General features: G+C 39.3%; 1 protein-coding gene across 1 annotated transcript in view; it reads right to left on the bottom strand.

The window, feature by feature from the left end:
• The window catches only part of LOC149473698 (centlein-like), a gene marked incomplete at its 3' end in the record, with an annotated part of 213,100 nt that overhangs the window by 173,580 nt on the left and 22,033 nt on the right, over nt 1–17,487 (bottom strand). Inside the window, exon 2 of the mRNA XM_089674831.1 lies at nt 9,059–9,147. Coding sequence (XP_089530957.1) covers nt 9,059–9,147 — 89 coding nt within the window. The remainder of the gene's footprint in view (nt 1–9,058; nt 9,148–17,487) is intronic.

Genomic DNA, 17,487 nt, shown 5'->3' with positions numbered 1-17,487 from the left:
TTGTAGAGTAGAGATGTGAGGTCTTATTGACCCCATATCTCTCCATAAAGAGGACCTGTCACAAATGATTTCTATCATAAGGGATGCATGCATTCCTTGTGATAGGAATAAAAGTGATTCATTTTTTTTTTTTAAAGGGACAGTGTAAAAAAAAAAAAAATTAAGTAAAAAAAAAGTTTAAAAGTGTCCCCATCCCCTCGTGCTCGCACATAGTGGTGAACACATAAGTAGGCCACACCCACATATGTGAACAAAAGCAGACAAGGGTGCACTTTCATCCTGCATTATCGTGGTACACCACGTATTTATTGTGTAGAAAAATGGATATATACTCACAAACCAATGGAAATTAAAAACAGAATGAGTGGTCCGCAATAACAGTCAATGCAATAATGTGTCCTTAATCAGGATAGGCTGACGCGTTTCAGGAGACAAGACCCCTTCCTCAGAGCTAAAAACTAATATGAAAAAGAAAAAGAGAGGAAGGTCCCATCCATCCCTGATATCCAGCTGCAGAGGTTGGGCTCCAACAAGCGTGCCCTATATAATATACATTTTCTAAAAACTAATATGTAAACGGTATTCAAACCACACATGTGAGGTATCACCACAAACGTCAGAGCAAGAGCAATGATTCTAGCACTAGACCTCCTCTGTAACTTTATACTGGTAACCTGTATAAATGTTTAAAGAGTCACTCATGGAGATTTTTACGTACCGTAGTTTGACGCCATTCCACGAGCGTGCACAATTTTAAAGCATGACATGCTTAATATATATTCATTTTTAAAAACCGTCCATTTCAGTTTCAGCCAAGTGCATTCTGAATTTTCGGTTTCGGTACCAGAATTTTCATTTCAGTGCACCACTAATTATGGCCATATTGTTTATTTAGTGGTCATAACCTGGAGATGATCAGCCATTATTCTCCTTGGATGGAGGCACATGTGGCACCTGAGGTTTCACTGTGACATAAGGATACACCACTTTGAGTACTGTGGTGACTCATCTAATATTTTGGACTTTGTTTCATTATATGATTGAATTGGAGGACATTGATATTCAATTATTCATAAAACTGACATTTATTAATACATTTTGAATTATGTTCGAAACGTATGACTAAAATATGATTGTGATTGAAGATTATTACATTTGTTTGTTTTTGATGTTTTGAGGGGTTACGCTGCACAGTTGGTTGTGTTAATTTGAAGGTGTTGTGAGATTGCATTGTAGTGGTTAGCGTTCAACCTTATTTTGTTATATACTATCACATTATTTATTTCCTTTTTTTTGTTTTTATTGCATTATCATTTAGGTTTTTGACTGTGCTAATTGATATTTTTGCACTAGTTCATTATTAGAAGCCCATTTAAAATTAGAGCACTGTAAAAGCAACAAAAAATACAAATCCCAGAATGGGCTCCATACACTCCATGCAGGAATACACAGAAGACATTTGAAATAACTTTAAAAAAAAAAAAACAATATTTCATGTAAAAAATATAAAACTGCCCTTCTCAAACATTAAAAAGTCATAAGTACATGTACATTCACAGTTAAAGCCCCAAGTGCCACTTTACAGTGTTAGTGAATAGAGGTTACACAACACAGAGTACGTAACCTTCAACCTTTGCAATCCTGAATTCTGATATACAGTTCATAACCCATGTGCATACACTCCTCCATAAAATGCTAAAATGTCAAGAATGCCACAGTATAAAATATCAACTTGTCATCTACACTGATGAGGTTTTTTTTTATATATACACATATATCTTCAATTGTGTTTAACAGAAAAAAAAAAAAAAACCTCAGCATTTTTGAACAGACTGCTTCAACATCTGCGCTTCACCATGGTATCCCCTGAGGAATTTTAAATGATGCCTTCCTGTGCTGAATAAAGTGCTAACTTGCACCTTGAATTTCAAACTGTGTCCTGAGCAGCCATCCAGTTGGTACAACACCAGCTGAAATCCCAGTGGCCACTGTTCACTCAGGCTTGACTGCAATTATCATGTCAATATTTTGTGCTCCGATATGCAGATATGCACACGTGCGAGCTGCATAATGCTTCACTTCTCCATGGAATGTTGACTTGTGTTTGATGCTAGGGGAATGTTTAATGAAATGAGATATTAACATTTCATTGGATATAGACAATTGCTGCTGTACCACTTAAAATGCAGACTACAGTGTCTTCTTTTATTCCATATTTTTTTTATTTCTTTTGTTACAGTTTTGCTTCATTGCGATAATCTACAAAGACTAACAAAAATGTTGAAAGATAAACAAAAATAAAACAGCAGCTTCTGAACAATCCATTACTTCCTACTTTTTCAGGAATGATCGTCTGATTTTTGAATCGTTAGTGGGCTCAAATCAGCATTTGATTTTGACCAGAGTGACAAGGAAATTTGAAGGTTCAGGATGGTAAAATTTTCTTGAGCAGTGAGTGTGTTTTTTCTTGGGAAAATTACATTAATTCCAAAATAAAATGCAAAAAACTAAAAAAAAATTTTGAAGTACAACATTCACCAGGTCATTGAATGTACTCATTAGGGATAAGCTCAGGCGTGTTCAGTTAAGAGTCCAAACCAGCTCGAGCAGACAGCCACACACAGGTGGCAGAAGTATTCTCTCCCCCACAGCTATTCATATGTAAGGGGCATGTATACTTTTAGCTGCGGGGCAGGGAATGCCTCTGCTGCTTATGACTGGCCGTCTGCTTTGACAGCTTCTCGGCAGGATAGCTCAGGCCAGTTCGGACTCTCTCCGAACACACTTTCCTAGTACTGGTGAGAATTATCGTAGGAATGTTCGTACAAATGTTCTTTCAAAAATCTACTTAAAAGGAACAGTTTTAAAACACATTAGATCACAATGGAGAAAAATATCATGCTGGATATCCATACTGATTTGGACTGGGTAATGTGTTAGGAACATAAGGATGCCCCATCGTTTGATGGAAATGAAAATTATCAACCTACAGAGGACCGAATTCAAGGACCCCCCACCAAAATAAAGTGAAAAAATGATGCAGCAGGCTAGTCCATTTTGCTGAAATGTCATTGAAGCAACTCAGAATGGTACTCAGGGCATCACTGAGCTCCTGGACAGTCTGAGGTGAGCAGTTCGCTTCTGTCGGATGGACAAAAACATGATATCCCAGAGGTGTTCTACTGGATTTAGGACAGGCGAGTGTGGGGGCCATTCAATGGTATCAAATTCTGCATCCTCCAGGAACTGCCTGCATACTCTTGCCACAGGCTGGACATTGTTGTGCACCAGGAGGAACCCAGGACCCACTGCACCAGCGTAAGGGTCTGACAATGGGTCCAAGGATTTCATCCCGATACCTAATGGCAGTCAGCGTGCCATTGTCCAGCCTATAGAGGTCTGTGCGTCCCAGACCATCATTGACCCAACACCAAAACGGTCATGTTGAATGATGTTACAGGCAGCAGAACGTTCTCCACGGCTTCTCCAGACCCTTTCACATCTGTCACTTGTGCTCAGGGTGAACCTCCTCTCATCTGTGAAAAGCACAGGGTGTCAGTGGCAGACCTGCCAATTCTGGTGTTCAGTGGCAAATGCCAATCGAGCTCTATGCCGAGCAGTGAGCACAGGGCCCACTAGAGGCCACCCTCATGAAGTCTGTTTCTGATTGTTTGGTGGGAGACATTCACACCAGTGGCCTGCTGGAGGTTTTGTAGGGCTCCGACAGTGCTCATCCTGTTTCTCCTTGCACAAAGGAGCAGATACCGGTCCCACTGATGGATTAAGGACCTTCTATGGCCCTGTCCAGCTCTCCTAGAGTAACTGCCTGTCTCCTGGAATCTCCTTCATGCACTTGAGACTGTGCTGGGAGACACAGCAAACCTTCTGGCAATGGCACATATTGAGGTGCCATCCTGGAGGAGGTGGACTGCCTGCGCAACCTCTGTAGGGTACAAGTATCGCCTCAGGCTACCAATAGTAACACTGACCCTAGCAAAATACAAAACTAGTGAAAAACAGTCAGAAAAGATGGAGTAGGGGAAAAAATGTCAGTGGCCTCCACCTGTAAAACCATTCCTGTTTTGGGGGGTTGTCTCCATCTTGCCCATCTAGTGCACCTGTTGTTAATATCATTAACACCAAAGCAGCTGAAACTGATTAACAACCTCCTCTGCTACTTAACTGACCAGATCATTATCCCAGGAGTTTAAATGACTTGATGCTATACTCTGATTAAAAAGTGTTGCTTTAATTTTTTTGAGCAGTGTATATGGCCAGCCTAAAACACTATTAGTGCTAGCAGTAAAATCCTAGGGGAGTCAGGGATGAACTTATATTAAATAAACAGGAGGGTTACGCTAGTGTTGGTCAAATTTGTGTAAAAGTTTAAAGCTAGTCTGCCTATTCTGTTAGACACTTTTACAAAAACAGGTAACATTTTAGCTTGTAGACAACTGAAAAAAGTTAGAATTTGTCCAGGCCTAGGTAAATCTGTCCAGTCATGGGGTTTCAAGTGCCTTATGTTTATCCTTACATAATTTTCTGAGCAAAATGGAAATCACTAAATACAGGCCAGAACCTCTACCAAGACAATAAGGTAGTCCTAGCACCCTATAAAATTAAGTCTTACCCCTGCCAGTCAACACACGTGTTGAGAGTCCCTGCATCACAGCAAGGCTCTCAAAACAAACCACTGAGTTGCAGAGGTTTCCCATAGTTCTAAAAGGACCAGGTGCCTTATTCTGAGTTAAGGCTTCATAAGAACATTGTCAGACTGGAAACGTTTTTAATTTGATGGGACCACTTTATGGGTTAAACTACATGAACAATTTTAATCACCTGCTACTTCGATTTATCTATTATACTCTTGGTATATACTGGTTTGCTATATACATGTGCAATAAGGATATATTTTATACCGATGTGTATTCTGGTTTAAACCCATGGCCCGATTGCGTAACGGGGTGCTACATGTGGTGTCTATGCTCGGACTGTGATCCGTTTTTGTATGTACACTGTATACCCTGCTTTTCTTCTAATAAAAATATTTTTGGGGAAAAACAAAAAATATAACCCTTCACATACTAGAGAAATCACTCTCACCCTTGAAAGTGCAAATTATTATATCACAAAACTAATATGTAAAACCCACTATAACAGAAATTCTAAACCTCAATTCCCAAACCTAAATGCACAACACAATCCAAAAAAATATAAACGTTATCCTCAAGTAAACGTGTGAAGTCATTTAAAATTGTAAGTCAAATAATAAAGTCACTTCAATCAATAAAGTGTCCAAAAACCCAGCTTGTCACTTTCCTTGGTGCTGAGCCCCTCCACTGGCTCGTAAACGATACAAATTACCTCAAAGGAAAAAGAAACACTACATAGTGTATTACATTAAATCATTAAAAACTCTCACAAAAATGTGTAAACTTCAAAAATTAGTGCCAAAAACGTGAATGCTGTGCAAAGTGAAAATTGGTGCGTCACTCAGTGAGTACAACCAAAACAAGTGATCACAAAAGTGAGAACTTCTATAGTGGAACAGCATATATACTCTTACTAGAATATATAAAGGCAAATGCCCTAAACATATATTAGGAATCAGCATACATTCATTCCTTTCCTCCACCCCTGCAGTTTGCCTCTTGTCATCCACCAAATCCTCCTGATCACTCCCATGGTTCAGATCAACATTCCCAAGCCTCCAGGGTGCTCATTTAATGAATGTATAAATATATGCATATAGTGTAATTCCGTTTTTATAATATAATAAATTTATTACATCTGCTTACATTAAAACATAGAAAATCGCTTATTCCCATGCCACAGAACCCTCCTGGGTTGCCGAGCAGCTTATTTTTCACTTGCCATGCGGTTTTGCCAATCCTCAAAATGGCCGACACGCCACTTCCGGTTCCTTTCCTCAGTCCGACGTCACTTCCCTTGACGCGTTTCGTTACATCCGGGACTTAATAAGGAATACATTTTGTATCATTTGGATATGAAAAGAAATGTTTCCTAGTTATAATTCTTGTCTTCATCCCCTCATCAATCAGTAAAAACCTTGTTTGGTTTTCGAACCCGCAAGGTAGTTACTGTTTATATTTGAGAAAAATTCAGGTTTAATATGTAGCACGATCAAAAAGATAGAGTTAGTCTTTAAGTGAAAATTTCTTGAGTTTTTTAAGAAACGGAAATTCTAGCTAATTATTGTACGTTGCTTCATGTTCCAACTACCACTCCTTACTGAGCAATTCTATCCCTTCCCTCCACCTATGAGGCCCAGACCACTCAAAAACCAATAACACAGATTTGATCAATTAGGTGTATTTGCTATTAAAAGCACATCACATTTAGATAAACAAACATGACTCATTAAAGTCATGTTTCTAGGCCACAGAGAGCCTCTTCCTCCGACAGCCTTTTTTCTGTTGGTGACATTAAAGTGTCCTGTTTATTTAAATATGGTGTGCTGGTGATAACTTGGATTGGACTTATGCTTTGGTATACTTTTCATCCCCTACCATGGCTGGGTCTCAATGTTGGCGTGTGCTGGACTCTTTGCATTTATATTCTCAGAATTGAAGGAAGAGGAGACTGTGAGGCAGATGTCTCTCCAGCAATGACAGGTGTTGAAAAATGTTCATGCCAACATTGGGGATTTACTGCAATATCAACCCTGGCTTGACTGAAGGAAATTTACTTCCCTTTCCAACACAGAAATGGGGGTGAATAGAACCCACTGGTAGTTAGATTTCCAGCAATTTAGAATACCTTTGTGTAAAAGCAAGGATTTCTTATGAAGAATGCTTATGATCACCTTCTATGGAAACCCTGCATGTCCCAGCATTCAACATATCATCAAATACAATGCTTATATCAGGCTCATTACTTCACCTATCGGGATATATGGCCACTGAAACGGCTGTTAACAGTACACAATCATTAAAGCTTTCATCAGACATGACCAGTTCTAACTGAGAACAGTGCTAAATTCAAAAGCCATAGAACATGAAACATGCTAGATACTTTTAACAAAATATTTACTCCCTGTCATGCCATAAAATATCAAATGAATGCAAATCTGAAAAACGACAAAGTTTTACTTTAAAGGAATAACCCAATAACTAGAACAATATAAATTTAGGAACATGTAAATGACTATTCACAGATGCACAGAGCACACTGTCACATCTTGCTCAAATTAGGATATGAGATGAATGGGGCTGAGTCGAGTACTACCCTGAACACATCCTGTGCAGAAGATTAGTCCAGGTGGATTTAAGCAAGCTCTTTCTGTTACCTACTTCTGTGATAGAATCACACAGCAACAAAGAAAACAAGTGACCCTGTTTGCATATTACAAAGATCAATAGTCTTTCAAGTAGTTGGAAAGTACATTATAGATTGTTACAATGGCTTGGTAGAAATACCTGGAGGTTTTCACATGTCCCCACGGCTTTTGCTCATTTGCACAGCAAAGACAAATCTTATTTTTCTATTTATTTCTGAATATTCAATATAACTACACAGAGGAATACAATGCACCGGTATGTGTGCTCACCTTTTCTAAACACTGAATTTAGGCAACCCAGAAACAATAAACACATTTCAACAACTCATATTTCAATTTTTGCGGCTGATTGACAGTCTTGTCTGTATTTGAAGAAATGGTATACATGGATCTTCACACTATTTTAAAGAACACTGCTAAAAATGCATCACTGATATATGGAGATGGGTGTTGTGTACATGCCATTCATCCAATGCCCCTATTCCACCTGCACATTAATTTAAAGCCCTAATCCAAGTTACTTTGGGATTACTTCCATTTTTATCTGCATCTTTCCTCTTTGTGTCTGCCATATAGACAAATGTACAGAAATCTCAGCAACAAGGAAGTTTATTCCACACTATTAAACTGTGCTTTTATCAGGAACAGGAAGTAGCAGATCATACAGTAGTATATAGGCAAGTATAAATTAAACTCTTAGGCCCCTCTCACATAGACATTTCATGTGGCAAAACTAGGCGGTTGAGCCACGGTTTTAACGGACCTCAACTGCCTATCAAAACCTGGCACATTGCCACCAGACAGTCCAGTAGACATTGTGACAGCTACAGGGTTTAGCAGGCAATACTGCTTCCCAATGCACCACATTGAAGCAAGTGGAATTCCACTTCAACCATGTCTAATGGATGCAGTTGCAGCACGGGAAAAAGGGATTTCAGTGTAAAGTCACTCTTCAAACGGGTATTTGGGAGGTAACAGATCTCCTGATCACCAGGTGACCGTGGGCCAGTGGTGCCGACATATTGATCCACCCGAGAGTCAGTAGCATTGCTCATGTGAAGGGGGCTTTAAGCCAGTTATACATGGATCAAAAGCAGGGACCAACTGAATTTCGACCCATGTATAGGCAGGCTTGTTGTACAAAAGTCGATCTATTGATCAGCGTGTGTACAATCAGTCTGCCGGAAAATGTTCTCTAGCCAGCAGTGCTGATGAGTATATTCTGACTGTAGGGAAGTCTCCCCCTAGTCAGAATACAATGAGTCAGTGAGAGGGATTCCCCCATCCGCACACCCGCTGATTGAACAAAAAAGACAGACTGGTGTAAGACCAGCATAAGTGGTGCTGCTGCAAAATAAAAGTACAAAAGTAAACATCAGAGGAGAGCAAACAAGGGAAGCAAATCATTAAAAAAATGCTATAGTTGCAACAATTATTATGGAGTTCTAAATACAATAAGCGGACACATCAGTACAATATCAGGAGTTAAATATCGATCAGAAAATGATCTCACATATTTTAAGATCTTCGAAACTACCATAAAGGTTTGACAGGATCAAAAAGTGTTCTTTCTTCTAAGTTACAGCAATTTGATTTGAACTGATGGTTCAAGTGTTTAGTGGTCATTCTTTCCTTGTTCTGAATTTTGGTATGAGGTGTTAATAAAAAAGGCTTCTATACCTTATATGTGAACTAGGAAAGTAATGTGACTGCAAATAATGCTGACTGTAGACATTTTTCTTAATCACATGGTCTTACCTCTCTACGACTAGGGAAATTGCTTGTGTTAAGTCTGGATTGCCCACTTGAAGATGCTTCCATAATGACCATACAAATTCTTTGTCAGCCTAAAGTAAGAAAATAAAGAGTTTATAAACACACAAAAGTAAAATAAAAATATTAAAAGGACTATAGCAAGCTTTAGCAAGGAAGGTCTGACAGTGTTTTCTCTAGAAATTGTTTCAGCTGGGTTAGATGAAAAAGCAGCCAGGTGGTACAGTACATCAAAAAGATAACAAAAAGTAAATATAAAGAGCAGAGCAAAAACTACTAAAAAATTAAAAACATGAAAATAATAATAGTGAGTACTATAAAGCTAAACATTATATTTTCATTTTTAGAAGCAGGTGAGTACTCTCAGAGATACTATCACTGGCAATAGGATTACTAATGGGCCCACTTCTAACTGTATAATTTAGTCCTAATGAGCAAAATGAAACTCTGCTTTCAGTGCCAGGTCATATACAGTATATGCGGATTGGATGCAGTTTGAACCGCATCCAATCCACATGACATGTGAAATAATATTGCTTCCTATGGTGCCTGTTCACATATGTACAGTGCACTGGTAGTGCAGATTCAATGTGATTTGAAGGAGAGTCATGTACGATTTCTGAGCAGTGCCTTCAGGTTCAGGTGCGGACTACAGGCTATTAACTTCTATGGGAACCATTTCTAAACCGGATATGTGTGAACAGGATAAAATCCTGAGCTAATCCTTTCCTGAACCCAATGTAATCCTGACGTGAACCGCTGAACAACTACTGTGTCAATTAGCTGTGCAACCTGAGCTTCAATCTGCACCACACATGTGTGAATCAGCTCTCATTCGCACTATGCAAACCAAAATGTGTTCCTCTTTCTGGGAACTAAAGAAGCTAAGCTGTGTAGAATCTTTTTGGTTTTCAAGTGGTTAAAGCGCAATGGCATAATGTGCTAGTATGTAACGCATACTAGCACACTATAAAATACTTACCTTGGAGCGTAGCCCACCAGCAGTGTGTTGTTGCCACTGACAGGGCTTCCATATTCACCTGGTCTACCTTCTGGGTTCACAGACTCTGGCAGCTTGAATGGCTGAGCTGCGATGAAGGCCAAAGGGACACGGCACAGTGCTCTGAAGGAACGGCATGGGTATGCCGTTCCTTCAGTGCGCATGCCCCGGTGACGTCACTGGCTGACGAAGGAGCGAATATCTCCTATACGGTGCACGTTTAGGAGATATTAATTTTACCAACAGGTAAGCTTTATTATATGCTTACCTGTAGGTAAAAATCACCAATGGGACTTTACTAACACTTTAAAACCTAGTCGTTCTTCATTAGAATCGAGACACCCCAAACAGAGAACGTTTTACAGGAAGTGATGGGAAGTCTACCTAACCAAGCCCCATAGAGTAAAAACCCCACAGGAGTCCTAATTCTTCCCTGCTCTAATCAAAACTAGAAAAAAAGAATTGTAGCTTAACATACAAGGAGGATGTTTTTGACATTAATAGATTTCTCTTTTGCACTAAATTCACACAAACATTTAAGGTCAAATTCAAGAGAAATTTTCTCCCACGAATTGAGCTTTCTTTTGGTGGTATTTGATCGCCTGTGCGTTTTTTATTTTTTGCGCTAAAAGCAAAAAGAAGACCGACAATTTTGAGAAGAAAACATTATTTTTGACTGTTTGCCATTGAATATGTCCAGTAAAAAATTTTTTTAAAAAATCTAATTTAGTCATAAATTTAGGCCAAAATGTATTCTGTGACATGTCTTTGCTAAAAAAAATCCCAATACATGTAAATTAATTGATTTACGTTAAACTTATAGCGTTTACAAATGGCGGTATAGATAATGGGATTTTTTTTCTACTAGTAATGGCGGTGGCTACTTTTAGCGGGACTGCAGCAGACATTCTGACACTGAGGGGGAAGTAACTTGGTGTCACTGACACCCCAGTGACACCAGTACAGTGATCAGTGCTAAAAAAAAAAAAGCACTGACACTGTACTAATGGCACTGGGCAGGAAGGGGTTAATGTGAGGGGCAATCAAAGGGTTAACTGTGTGCTGGGAGTTTTTTACTAAGGGACGGGGGGGGGTGTTCTTCACTGTAAGCACACTTATTGGGATGGCTGTACTGTGCACATCCATCCCGAGCAATGTGCTCAAGCTGAAAGGGAGGAAGATTATTTGTAAACAAAACAATCTTCCTACCCATCGGAGATGCTCGGTAATCACCAAGCGTTGGTGGGTAATTACTGTCCGAAACCCGGTGATTGACATCTGTGGCCGAGAATGGCGGCACGGATAGAGATTGCGCACACCCCCTACCCGGAAATACAAAATTACATATATACGTGATTCTGCGCACAGGTGACGCCCTGTAGAAGTATATCTGCTATAGGGCGGTCCTTAAGCAGTTAACAACCGATGAGTCATCAGCTGTTAGTGGGGTTCCCTGCTGACAACTGATGACTCACCGTTGTTAAGGATGCAGCGGCTGCCTGCCATTAACAACCGTGTAGTTTACTGGTTGTTAAGGATGCTGGCGGTCACCCGCTCCTTTACAACCAGTTACTCACACGGTTAAGGACATTGGCTGCCACTGGCATTAAATTACTGCAGGCTTTCACTACTAAAATACTGCATGACTTCAAAAATAACAAATGCGCAAAACTTTATGGCGTTTTGCATTTTTGCACTTGCGTTTTTGATGCGTTTTGCATTTTTGTTTTTTTTTACATTCAAAAAAGTCCCTGACCCTTTCCAAAGAACGCACCGGGTGAAAACGTGGAGATGTGTACCTGTCTCACACCTAGGGCAAGGCTGAAGTTTAGCTGTAAATTACATTAACATGTTAAAGTTTACATATTCATGAGTGAGTTAGCATTTACCTTAAAGTGGTTCTACAGGCCCAAGGTTTTTTACCTAATGCATTCTATGCATTAAAGGAGAAGTACATGGATTCCCACCAGTGTGCGTGATAAAGTCACAGGTTTGTACCCATTCTAACGCGTTTCACAGTAAAAAAAAAAAGATAGAGGCATGCCTGGCTTATAATATATACACTTTAAAGTTTGAGTGCTTTTTAGCTCATCATTGTCGATATACACATTTGTCCATCTCTACGTATATACACTCTTCTATGTTTGTCTTTATTTTGAAAGATAATACACATGCAAGTATACAGCACAATTTTATTTGTGTTTATATCTGGTTTTAATTTTTTTGTTTTTAGGTTGTTGCATGTGTTGAGTTTACACTATTATTATTTCCTTATAAAATAATGTTTTATATAGTATGCACAATTGCACTTTGGGATTATTACAAGTGCACCCACTTTCTTGACTTAGTTGTTTTACATCTAGTATCTAGATTGTGTAGTGGATGCAACATTCTTTACTTGTATTCTTTTTTTGCTAGTGCAAGGAAATTATTTGGTTTGGAATTTACATATTTACATACAGGTATATTGTATATTTGCATCAGTCCCTGCCCTCAAGAAGCCTAAAATTTAAGGTCCCTACCTCATATGCATACATATATACATACATAAACTAGGTTCAATTTAGACAGGAGCCAGTTGACCTAACCTTTGGAGTGTGGAAGAAAATTAGAGTACCCGGAGGAAACACGCGCAAGCACAAGGAGAACATGCAAACTCCATGCAGCTACTGTTATAGTTGGTATTCGAACTGATGACTCTAATGATGAAAGGCAGGAGATAATATAGATCACCTTCATCAAAAACCCAATTCTGCTTATTATTTGCTTTATAAAATAAAGGACAGAACAAATTAATGACAAAAGACAGTGGCCGCAAGCCACAAACTACACCTGACACGAGAAAAATGACAGAAATATTCAAAATAATAATACAATGGAAGAGAAAAACTAGTCTTTCATTTAGAATAAATGTTGTATTTCGAATGCACCTCAATCAAGTTCCACAAAACTATCTGGGGTTCATACACAATTGAAGAAAAACATATCTTGAACATTACAAATTTGCTGAAAGAAGTGTAATGCAAATTAAGAGAAAAAAAAGGATTGTTTAATTAAAGCCTTCAGGAATTAATTGTATTTACTCAAACATGATTCCAGACCATCATTACGTGAGAAGGCACTTTATTCTTCAGTCAAACTTCTTCATGTATGTGCTCCCACTATGAATGAAGCAATTCCAGTTCTCTTAATCAAAAGTAAGTTAAATGCTTTTTTACAAGTCAATACACTAAGCTGGCTGTGAATGGGCATCCTTAGTATCTCTGGCATTGAAGTATTTATTTCACTTAATTATTAAACAGCTTTTCAAACAACCTGGCACAATTAATAGAGACGCTAAAATTGCTCCCTGAATGGTTACGGGAGCCAAACAACATCTTTTGAAAGAAAGCTACACATCTTGCCTGAAGTTGGCACAGGAAGCAGGATTTCCAGCTGTCCAGGCCTGCAAGGAATCAATCTGTAGCATACCTAAGGATTGTCGAGCATACTTGCTTCACGCCTGCTGATCAGAACACAGGTCTGTGCACCAAAAGTTTACGAGCAGCATAGCGGAAGAGAAAACATTAGCCTTGCCCGCTGTGCTGGCAAGTGGATATAGAACATCTAAATCATTTAACATATAGTATTTCATTTATACTATATGGTACACTCATGAACATACAGAATGGCACATATACAGACTAACACTGATACTTTATGGGGAAAAAAATAAATGTAAATGTATAACTTTTTGAACCTATCTGAAGCAATTTTGTTCTCTGGAAATCATAAAAACACTACAACCACTATTTGGTTGAGTAAATTAATTTATGCTTGTGGGACTGAACTATAAAGTTGTTTGCTGTCTTTTTTGGTAAAGGTTTTTTAAGCCTGCCTACTAGACAACCCTGCTAGAAAATAAAAAGAACATTTAGGTTTAATTTCTTTACATTGCATACACGGGGACTATTTATATTTTTTTTACCCAAGATTGACATACTTTTCCAATGTGAATAATTGGGAAAAATGGTGAATCTTAGATGAAAGCTGTGCAAATCGAGTTTGAAACATATAGATTACAGTGTTATTTTCTCAATATACCCCCCAACTTCCTTCAGAAACTAACCAGGTCATCTTTTGGTGGACATACACTTTAACCACTTGCCCTCCAGAGGATTTACCCCCCTTAATGACCAGGCTCTTTTTGCTACTCGGCGCTGCACTAATTCAACTGATAATTGCGCGGTCATGCAATGCTGCTTCCAAACAAAATTTACATCCTTTTTTTCACACAAATAGAGCTTTCTTTCGGTGGTATTTAATCACCTGTGCACTTTTTATTTTTCACGCTATAAACAAAAAAAGACCAAAAATTTTGAAGAAAAACAATATTTTTTACTTTCAGCTATAAAAAATATATAGTAAACTCAAAGTTAGTTATAAATTTAGGCCAAAATGTATTCTACTACATGTTTTTGGTAAAAAAAATCCCAATAAGTGTATATTGATTGCTTTGAGTGAAAGCTATAGCGTCTACAAACTATGGTATAGATACTGCAATTTACGCCATTTTTTTTGCTATACAGCGCTGTGCTAGTTTAATGGACAATTGCGCGGTCATGCAATACGGTACATAAATGAAATTTACATCCTTTTTTTTCACACAAATTGAGCTTTCTTTCGGTGGTATTTTTTATTTTTTGCGCTATTAAAAAAAGGCTGACATTTTTGAGGAAAAAAAAACAATATTTTGGACTTTTTGCTATAAAACATGTCCAGTAAAAAAAAATTTAAAAATCAAATTTTGTCATAAATTTCTGCTAAAATGCATTCTGCGACATGTCTTTGCTACAAAAAAAACCAACACGTGTAAATTAATTGGTTTACATGAAAGTTATAGCGTTTACAAATGGCGGGAAAGATACTGGGATTTTTAATTTTTTTTTATACTAATAATGGCGGAGATCAGCTACTTATGGCAGCGATCAGTGACTTATGGCGGTGATCAGCGACTTATGGCAGGACTGCGGCGGACATTCTGACACTGGGGGGAACTGACTTGGGGTCACTGACATCCCCAGTGACACCAATACAGTGATCAGTGCAAAAAAAAAAACACTAACACTGTACTAATGGCACTGGGGAGGAAGGGGTTAACTTTATTATTCAGTGAAAAGGGTTAACTGTGTGAGGGGAGTGTTTTACTAGGGGGCGGGGGGTGTACTGCAGGGAACACCGCTGATCGAGACAGATAAACTCTTCTGTCCCGATCAGCGTGTCAGGAGCTGTCAGGGAACTGACAGAAAGCACAGCTACTGCAGCTGTGCACTCTGTCACTGATTGCCGCTAATCGCTGGGACATAGCCGGTAACGACCGGCTGTGACCCGGCAACTGACATCTGCAGCCGTGATCGGTGGGACAGGTAGGGCGGCGGCGTGCCTCGCGCACGCCCCCTACCTGTTTTAAAAACACACGTTTTAAAACGTGGTTTTGCCCAGCCGCGCCGTCCTGCCGCAGTATTTCTACAGTGGCTGGGCAGCATGTGGTTAAACACAAAATATTGCTAATAATAGCAATAATTGCTGCTAATAATAACAATAATAATATTTATTATATGCTGTTGAAATTTTAAGTGACATTTTTCAAATGCTTGCTTTTCCATATTTATATAGGATTTATTATATATATATTTGAAGATTAACCACTTGAGAGAGCTTTGTACTGTACTTGACTCAGCCTCATTTATATTTTTGGCTGGGGGGCAGTAAAACAGTAAAACTGCATGGTTGTGCTGTGTTTTCACTGCCCCCTTCAAACTGCAAAGGAAACAGGGAGGGGGGATACATATGTTGCAGCCACTTTGCATTGTGGCATAGAAAAATGATCCCCAACTGTTGCGTTTCTTGAGCAATACCGCCCACTGAATGCAACCCATTCAACTGAATACACGCGGTTGCGGCACACTGGTGCAGTGTTTTAAGGGTTAAACCAGGTGGTGAGTAGGCAATATATTGTCTGTCAAATGACCTCTGAACAGGATTCCAACATGTATCACTCTTCATAGGACGGCAAGTGTAAACAAGGCCTTATTCGTCCTTGAATATGTTAGTTAGATGAAGTCCTTAATCAGGAACCCTGCAGGCCATATGTTTGACTTTGTACTGTGGGAAATATGTGCAAATTGCAAAATTAAGACCATTGACCTCCGTTTCACACCGGGTGCAGCTTTAAAGTCGCACTACTTCAACGCATGAAATTGCACAAAAATAGTGCAGGAACCTTTTCAAAGTTGCTGCAACTCAATTTGCACCAATTTGAATAGCTGCACAATGGCAAATAGGGTGCGCCTTGTCGTGCGACTCTGATCTGTCAAGTCGCATGACCAGTTGCAGCCATTGTGAGCGAGGGCTAAAGCTGTTGTAAAGTATCAGTTTTTTTTGTATTTTATAAATTACAAGCATGTTATACTTACCTACTCTGCGTAATGGTATTGCACAGAGAAGTCCTGAACCTCTGCTTCTGGGGTACCCTACTAGTGCCCTCCATTTCTTCTATTCCGTGTCTGCCCCCAAAGCTCGCCCCTGCCTCGCCGCCGCTCTCTCCTCCAGGTTGACAATGGCTCCTGCTGCTGCCTCCATGTTCTGTGAGGACAGGAACACAAACAAACACCCCTGCAAACAGACACTGGATCAAAATGGGGAGGTGAGGGGGCAAAACAACTACTGGGACATTTTTTAAAAATGTTCTAGCTTTAGAACCAGTTTATCACTTTATTGTTTATTAACCCCTTGGCGCCAGCACCTCCTGGCCCTTGTGAAGCTGGGAGGTGGGGCAGGGTTTAGGGTCATGTGACTGCCATGATCGGCTGTCATGGCAGTCACATGATCGGAGAGCTCCCGACTGCAAGTAGCGAGCGGGACCTTTCCGTGAGGCGCTGGTAAATGTGCCAGGAGCACGCAGGGCTCTCAGCACATCCTTTGTTTACACTCGGTGTGCAAATATGTGGTCCCTTGGCACAAAGGCCCAGACGCCGAGAGGCCGCATATTTGCGTGCGCTCAGCACCAACAGGTTAACCACATTTTTTTTAAAACCACGATTTGCATATTTTAACTTTGTATTTACCTATTCACCTGTAGCTTCACTTTACTGACCTCAGACAGAACATATATGGAAGCGTATTTTTTTCAATGAGTCAGCAAAAAAAAAAAATAGCACAACCATTGCATAGCATGAAGCAGGGCCTATCTATGTACTGTGCACATTTGTCTCTGTCGTGCACATATATAATTACAAACAGCAAATAGAAGCATTTTTAACATATTAGCACACATATCAATAAGATTTACATTAAGATTATTTCACAGAGTTACCTAACAAAATTAAAATCAATATACATTTCTTTTCAAAACAAAAATGAGAGCCTTTTGCAG

The sequence above is a fragment of the Staurois parvus genome, unplaced genomic scaffold (assembly GCF_062004578.1).
Source record: "Staurois parvus isolate SC_StPar_1 unplaced genomic scaffold, SC_StPar_1.0 ptg000012l, whole genome shotgun sequence".
NCBI lineage: Eukaryota > Metazoa > Chordata > Amphibia > Anura > Ranidae > Staurois > Staurois parvus.
The sequence above is the reverse complement of the archived record's forward strand: the minus strand, read 5'-3'. Positions and strand labels throughout refer to the sequence as shown.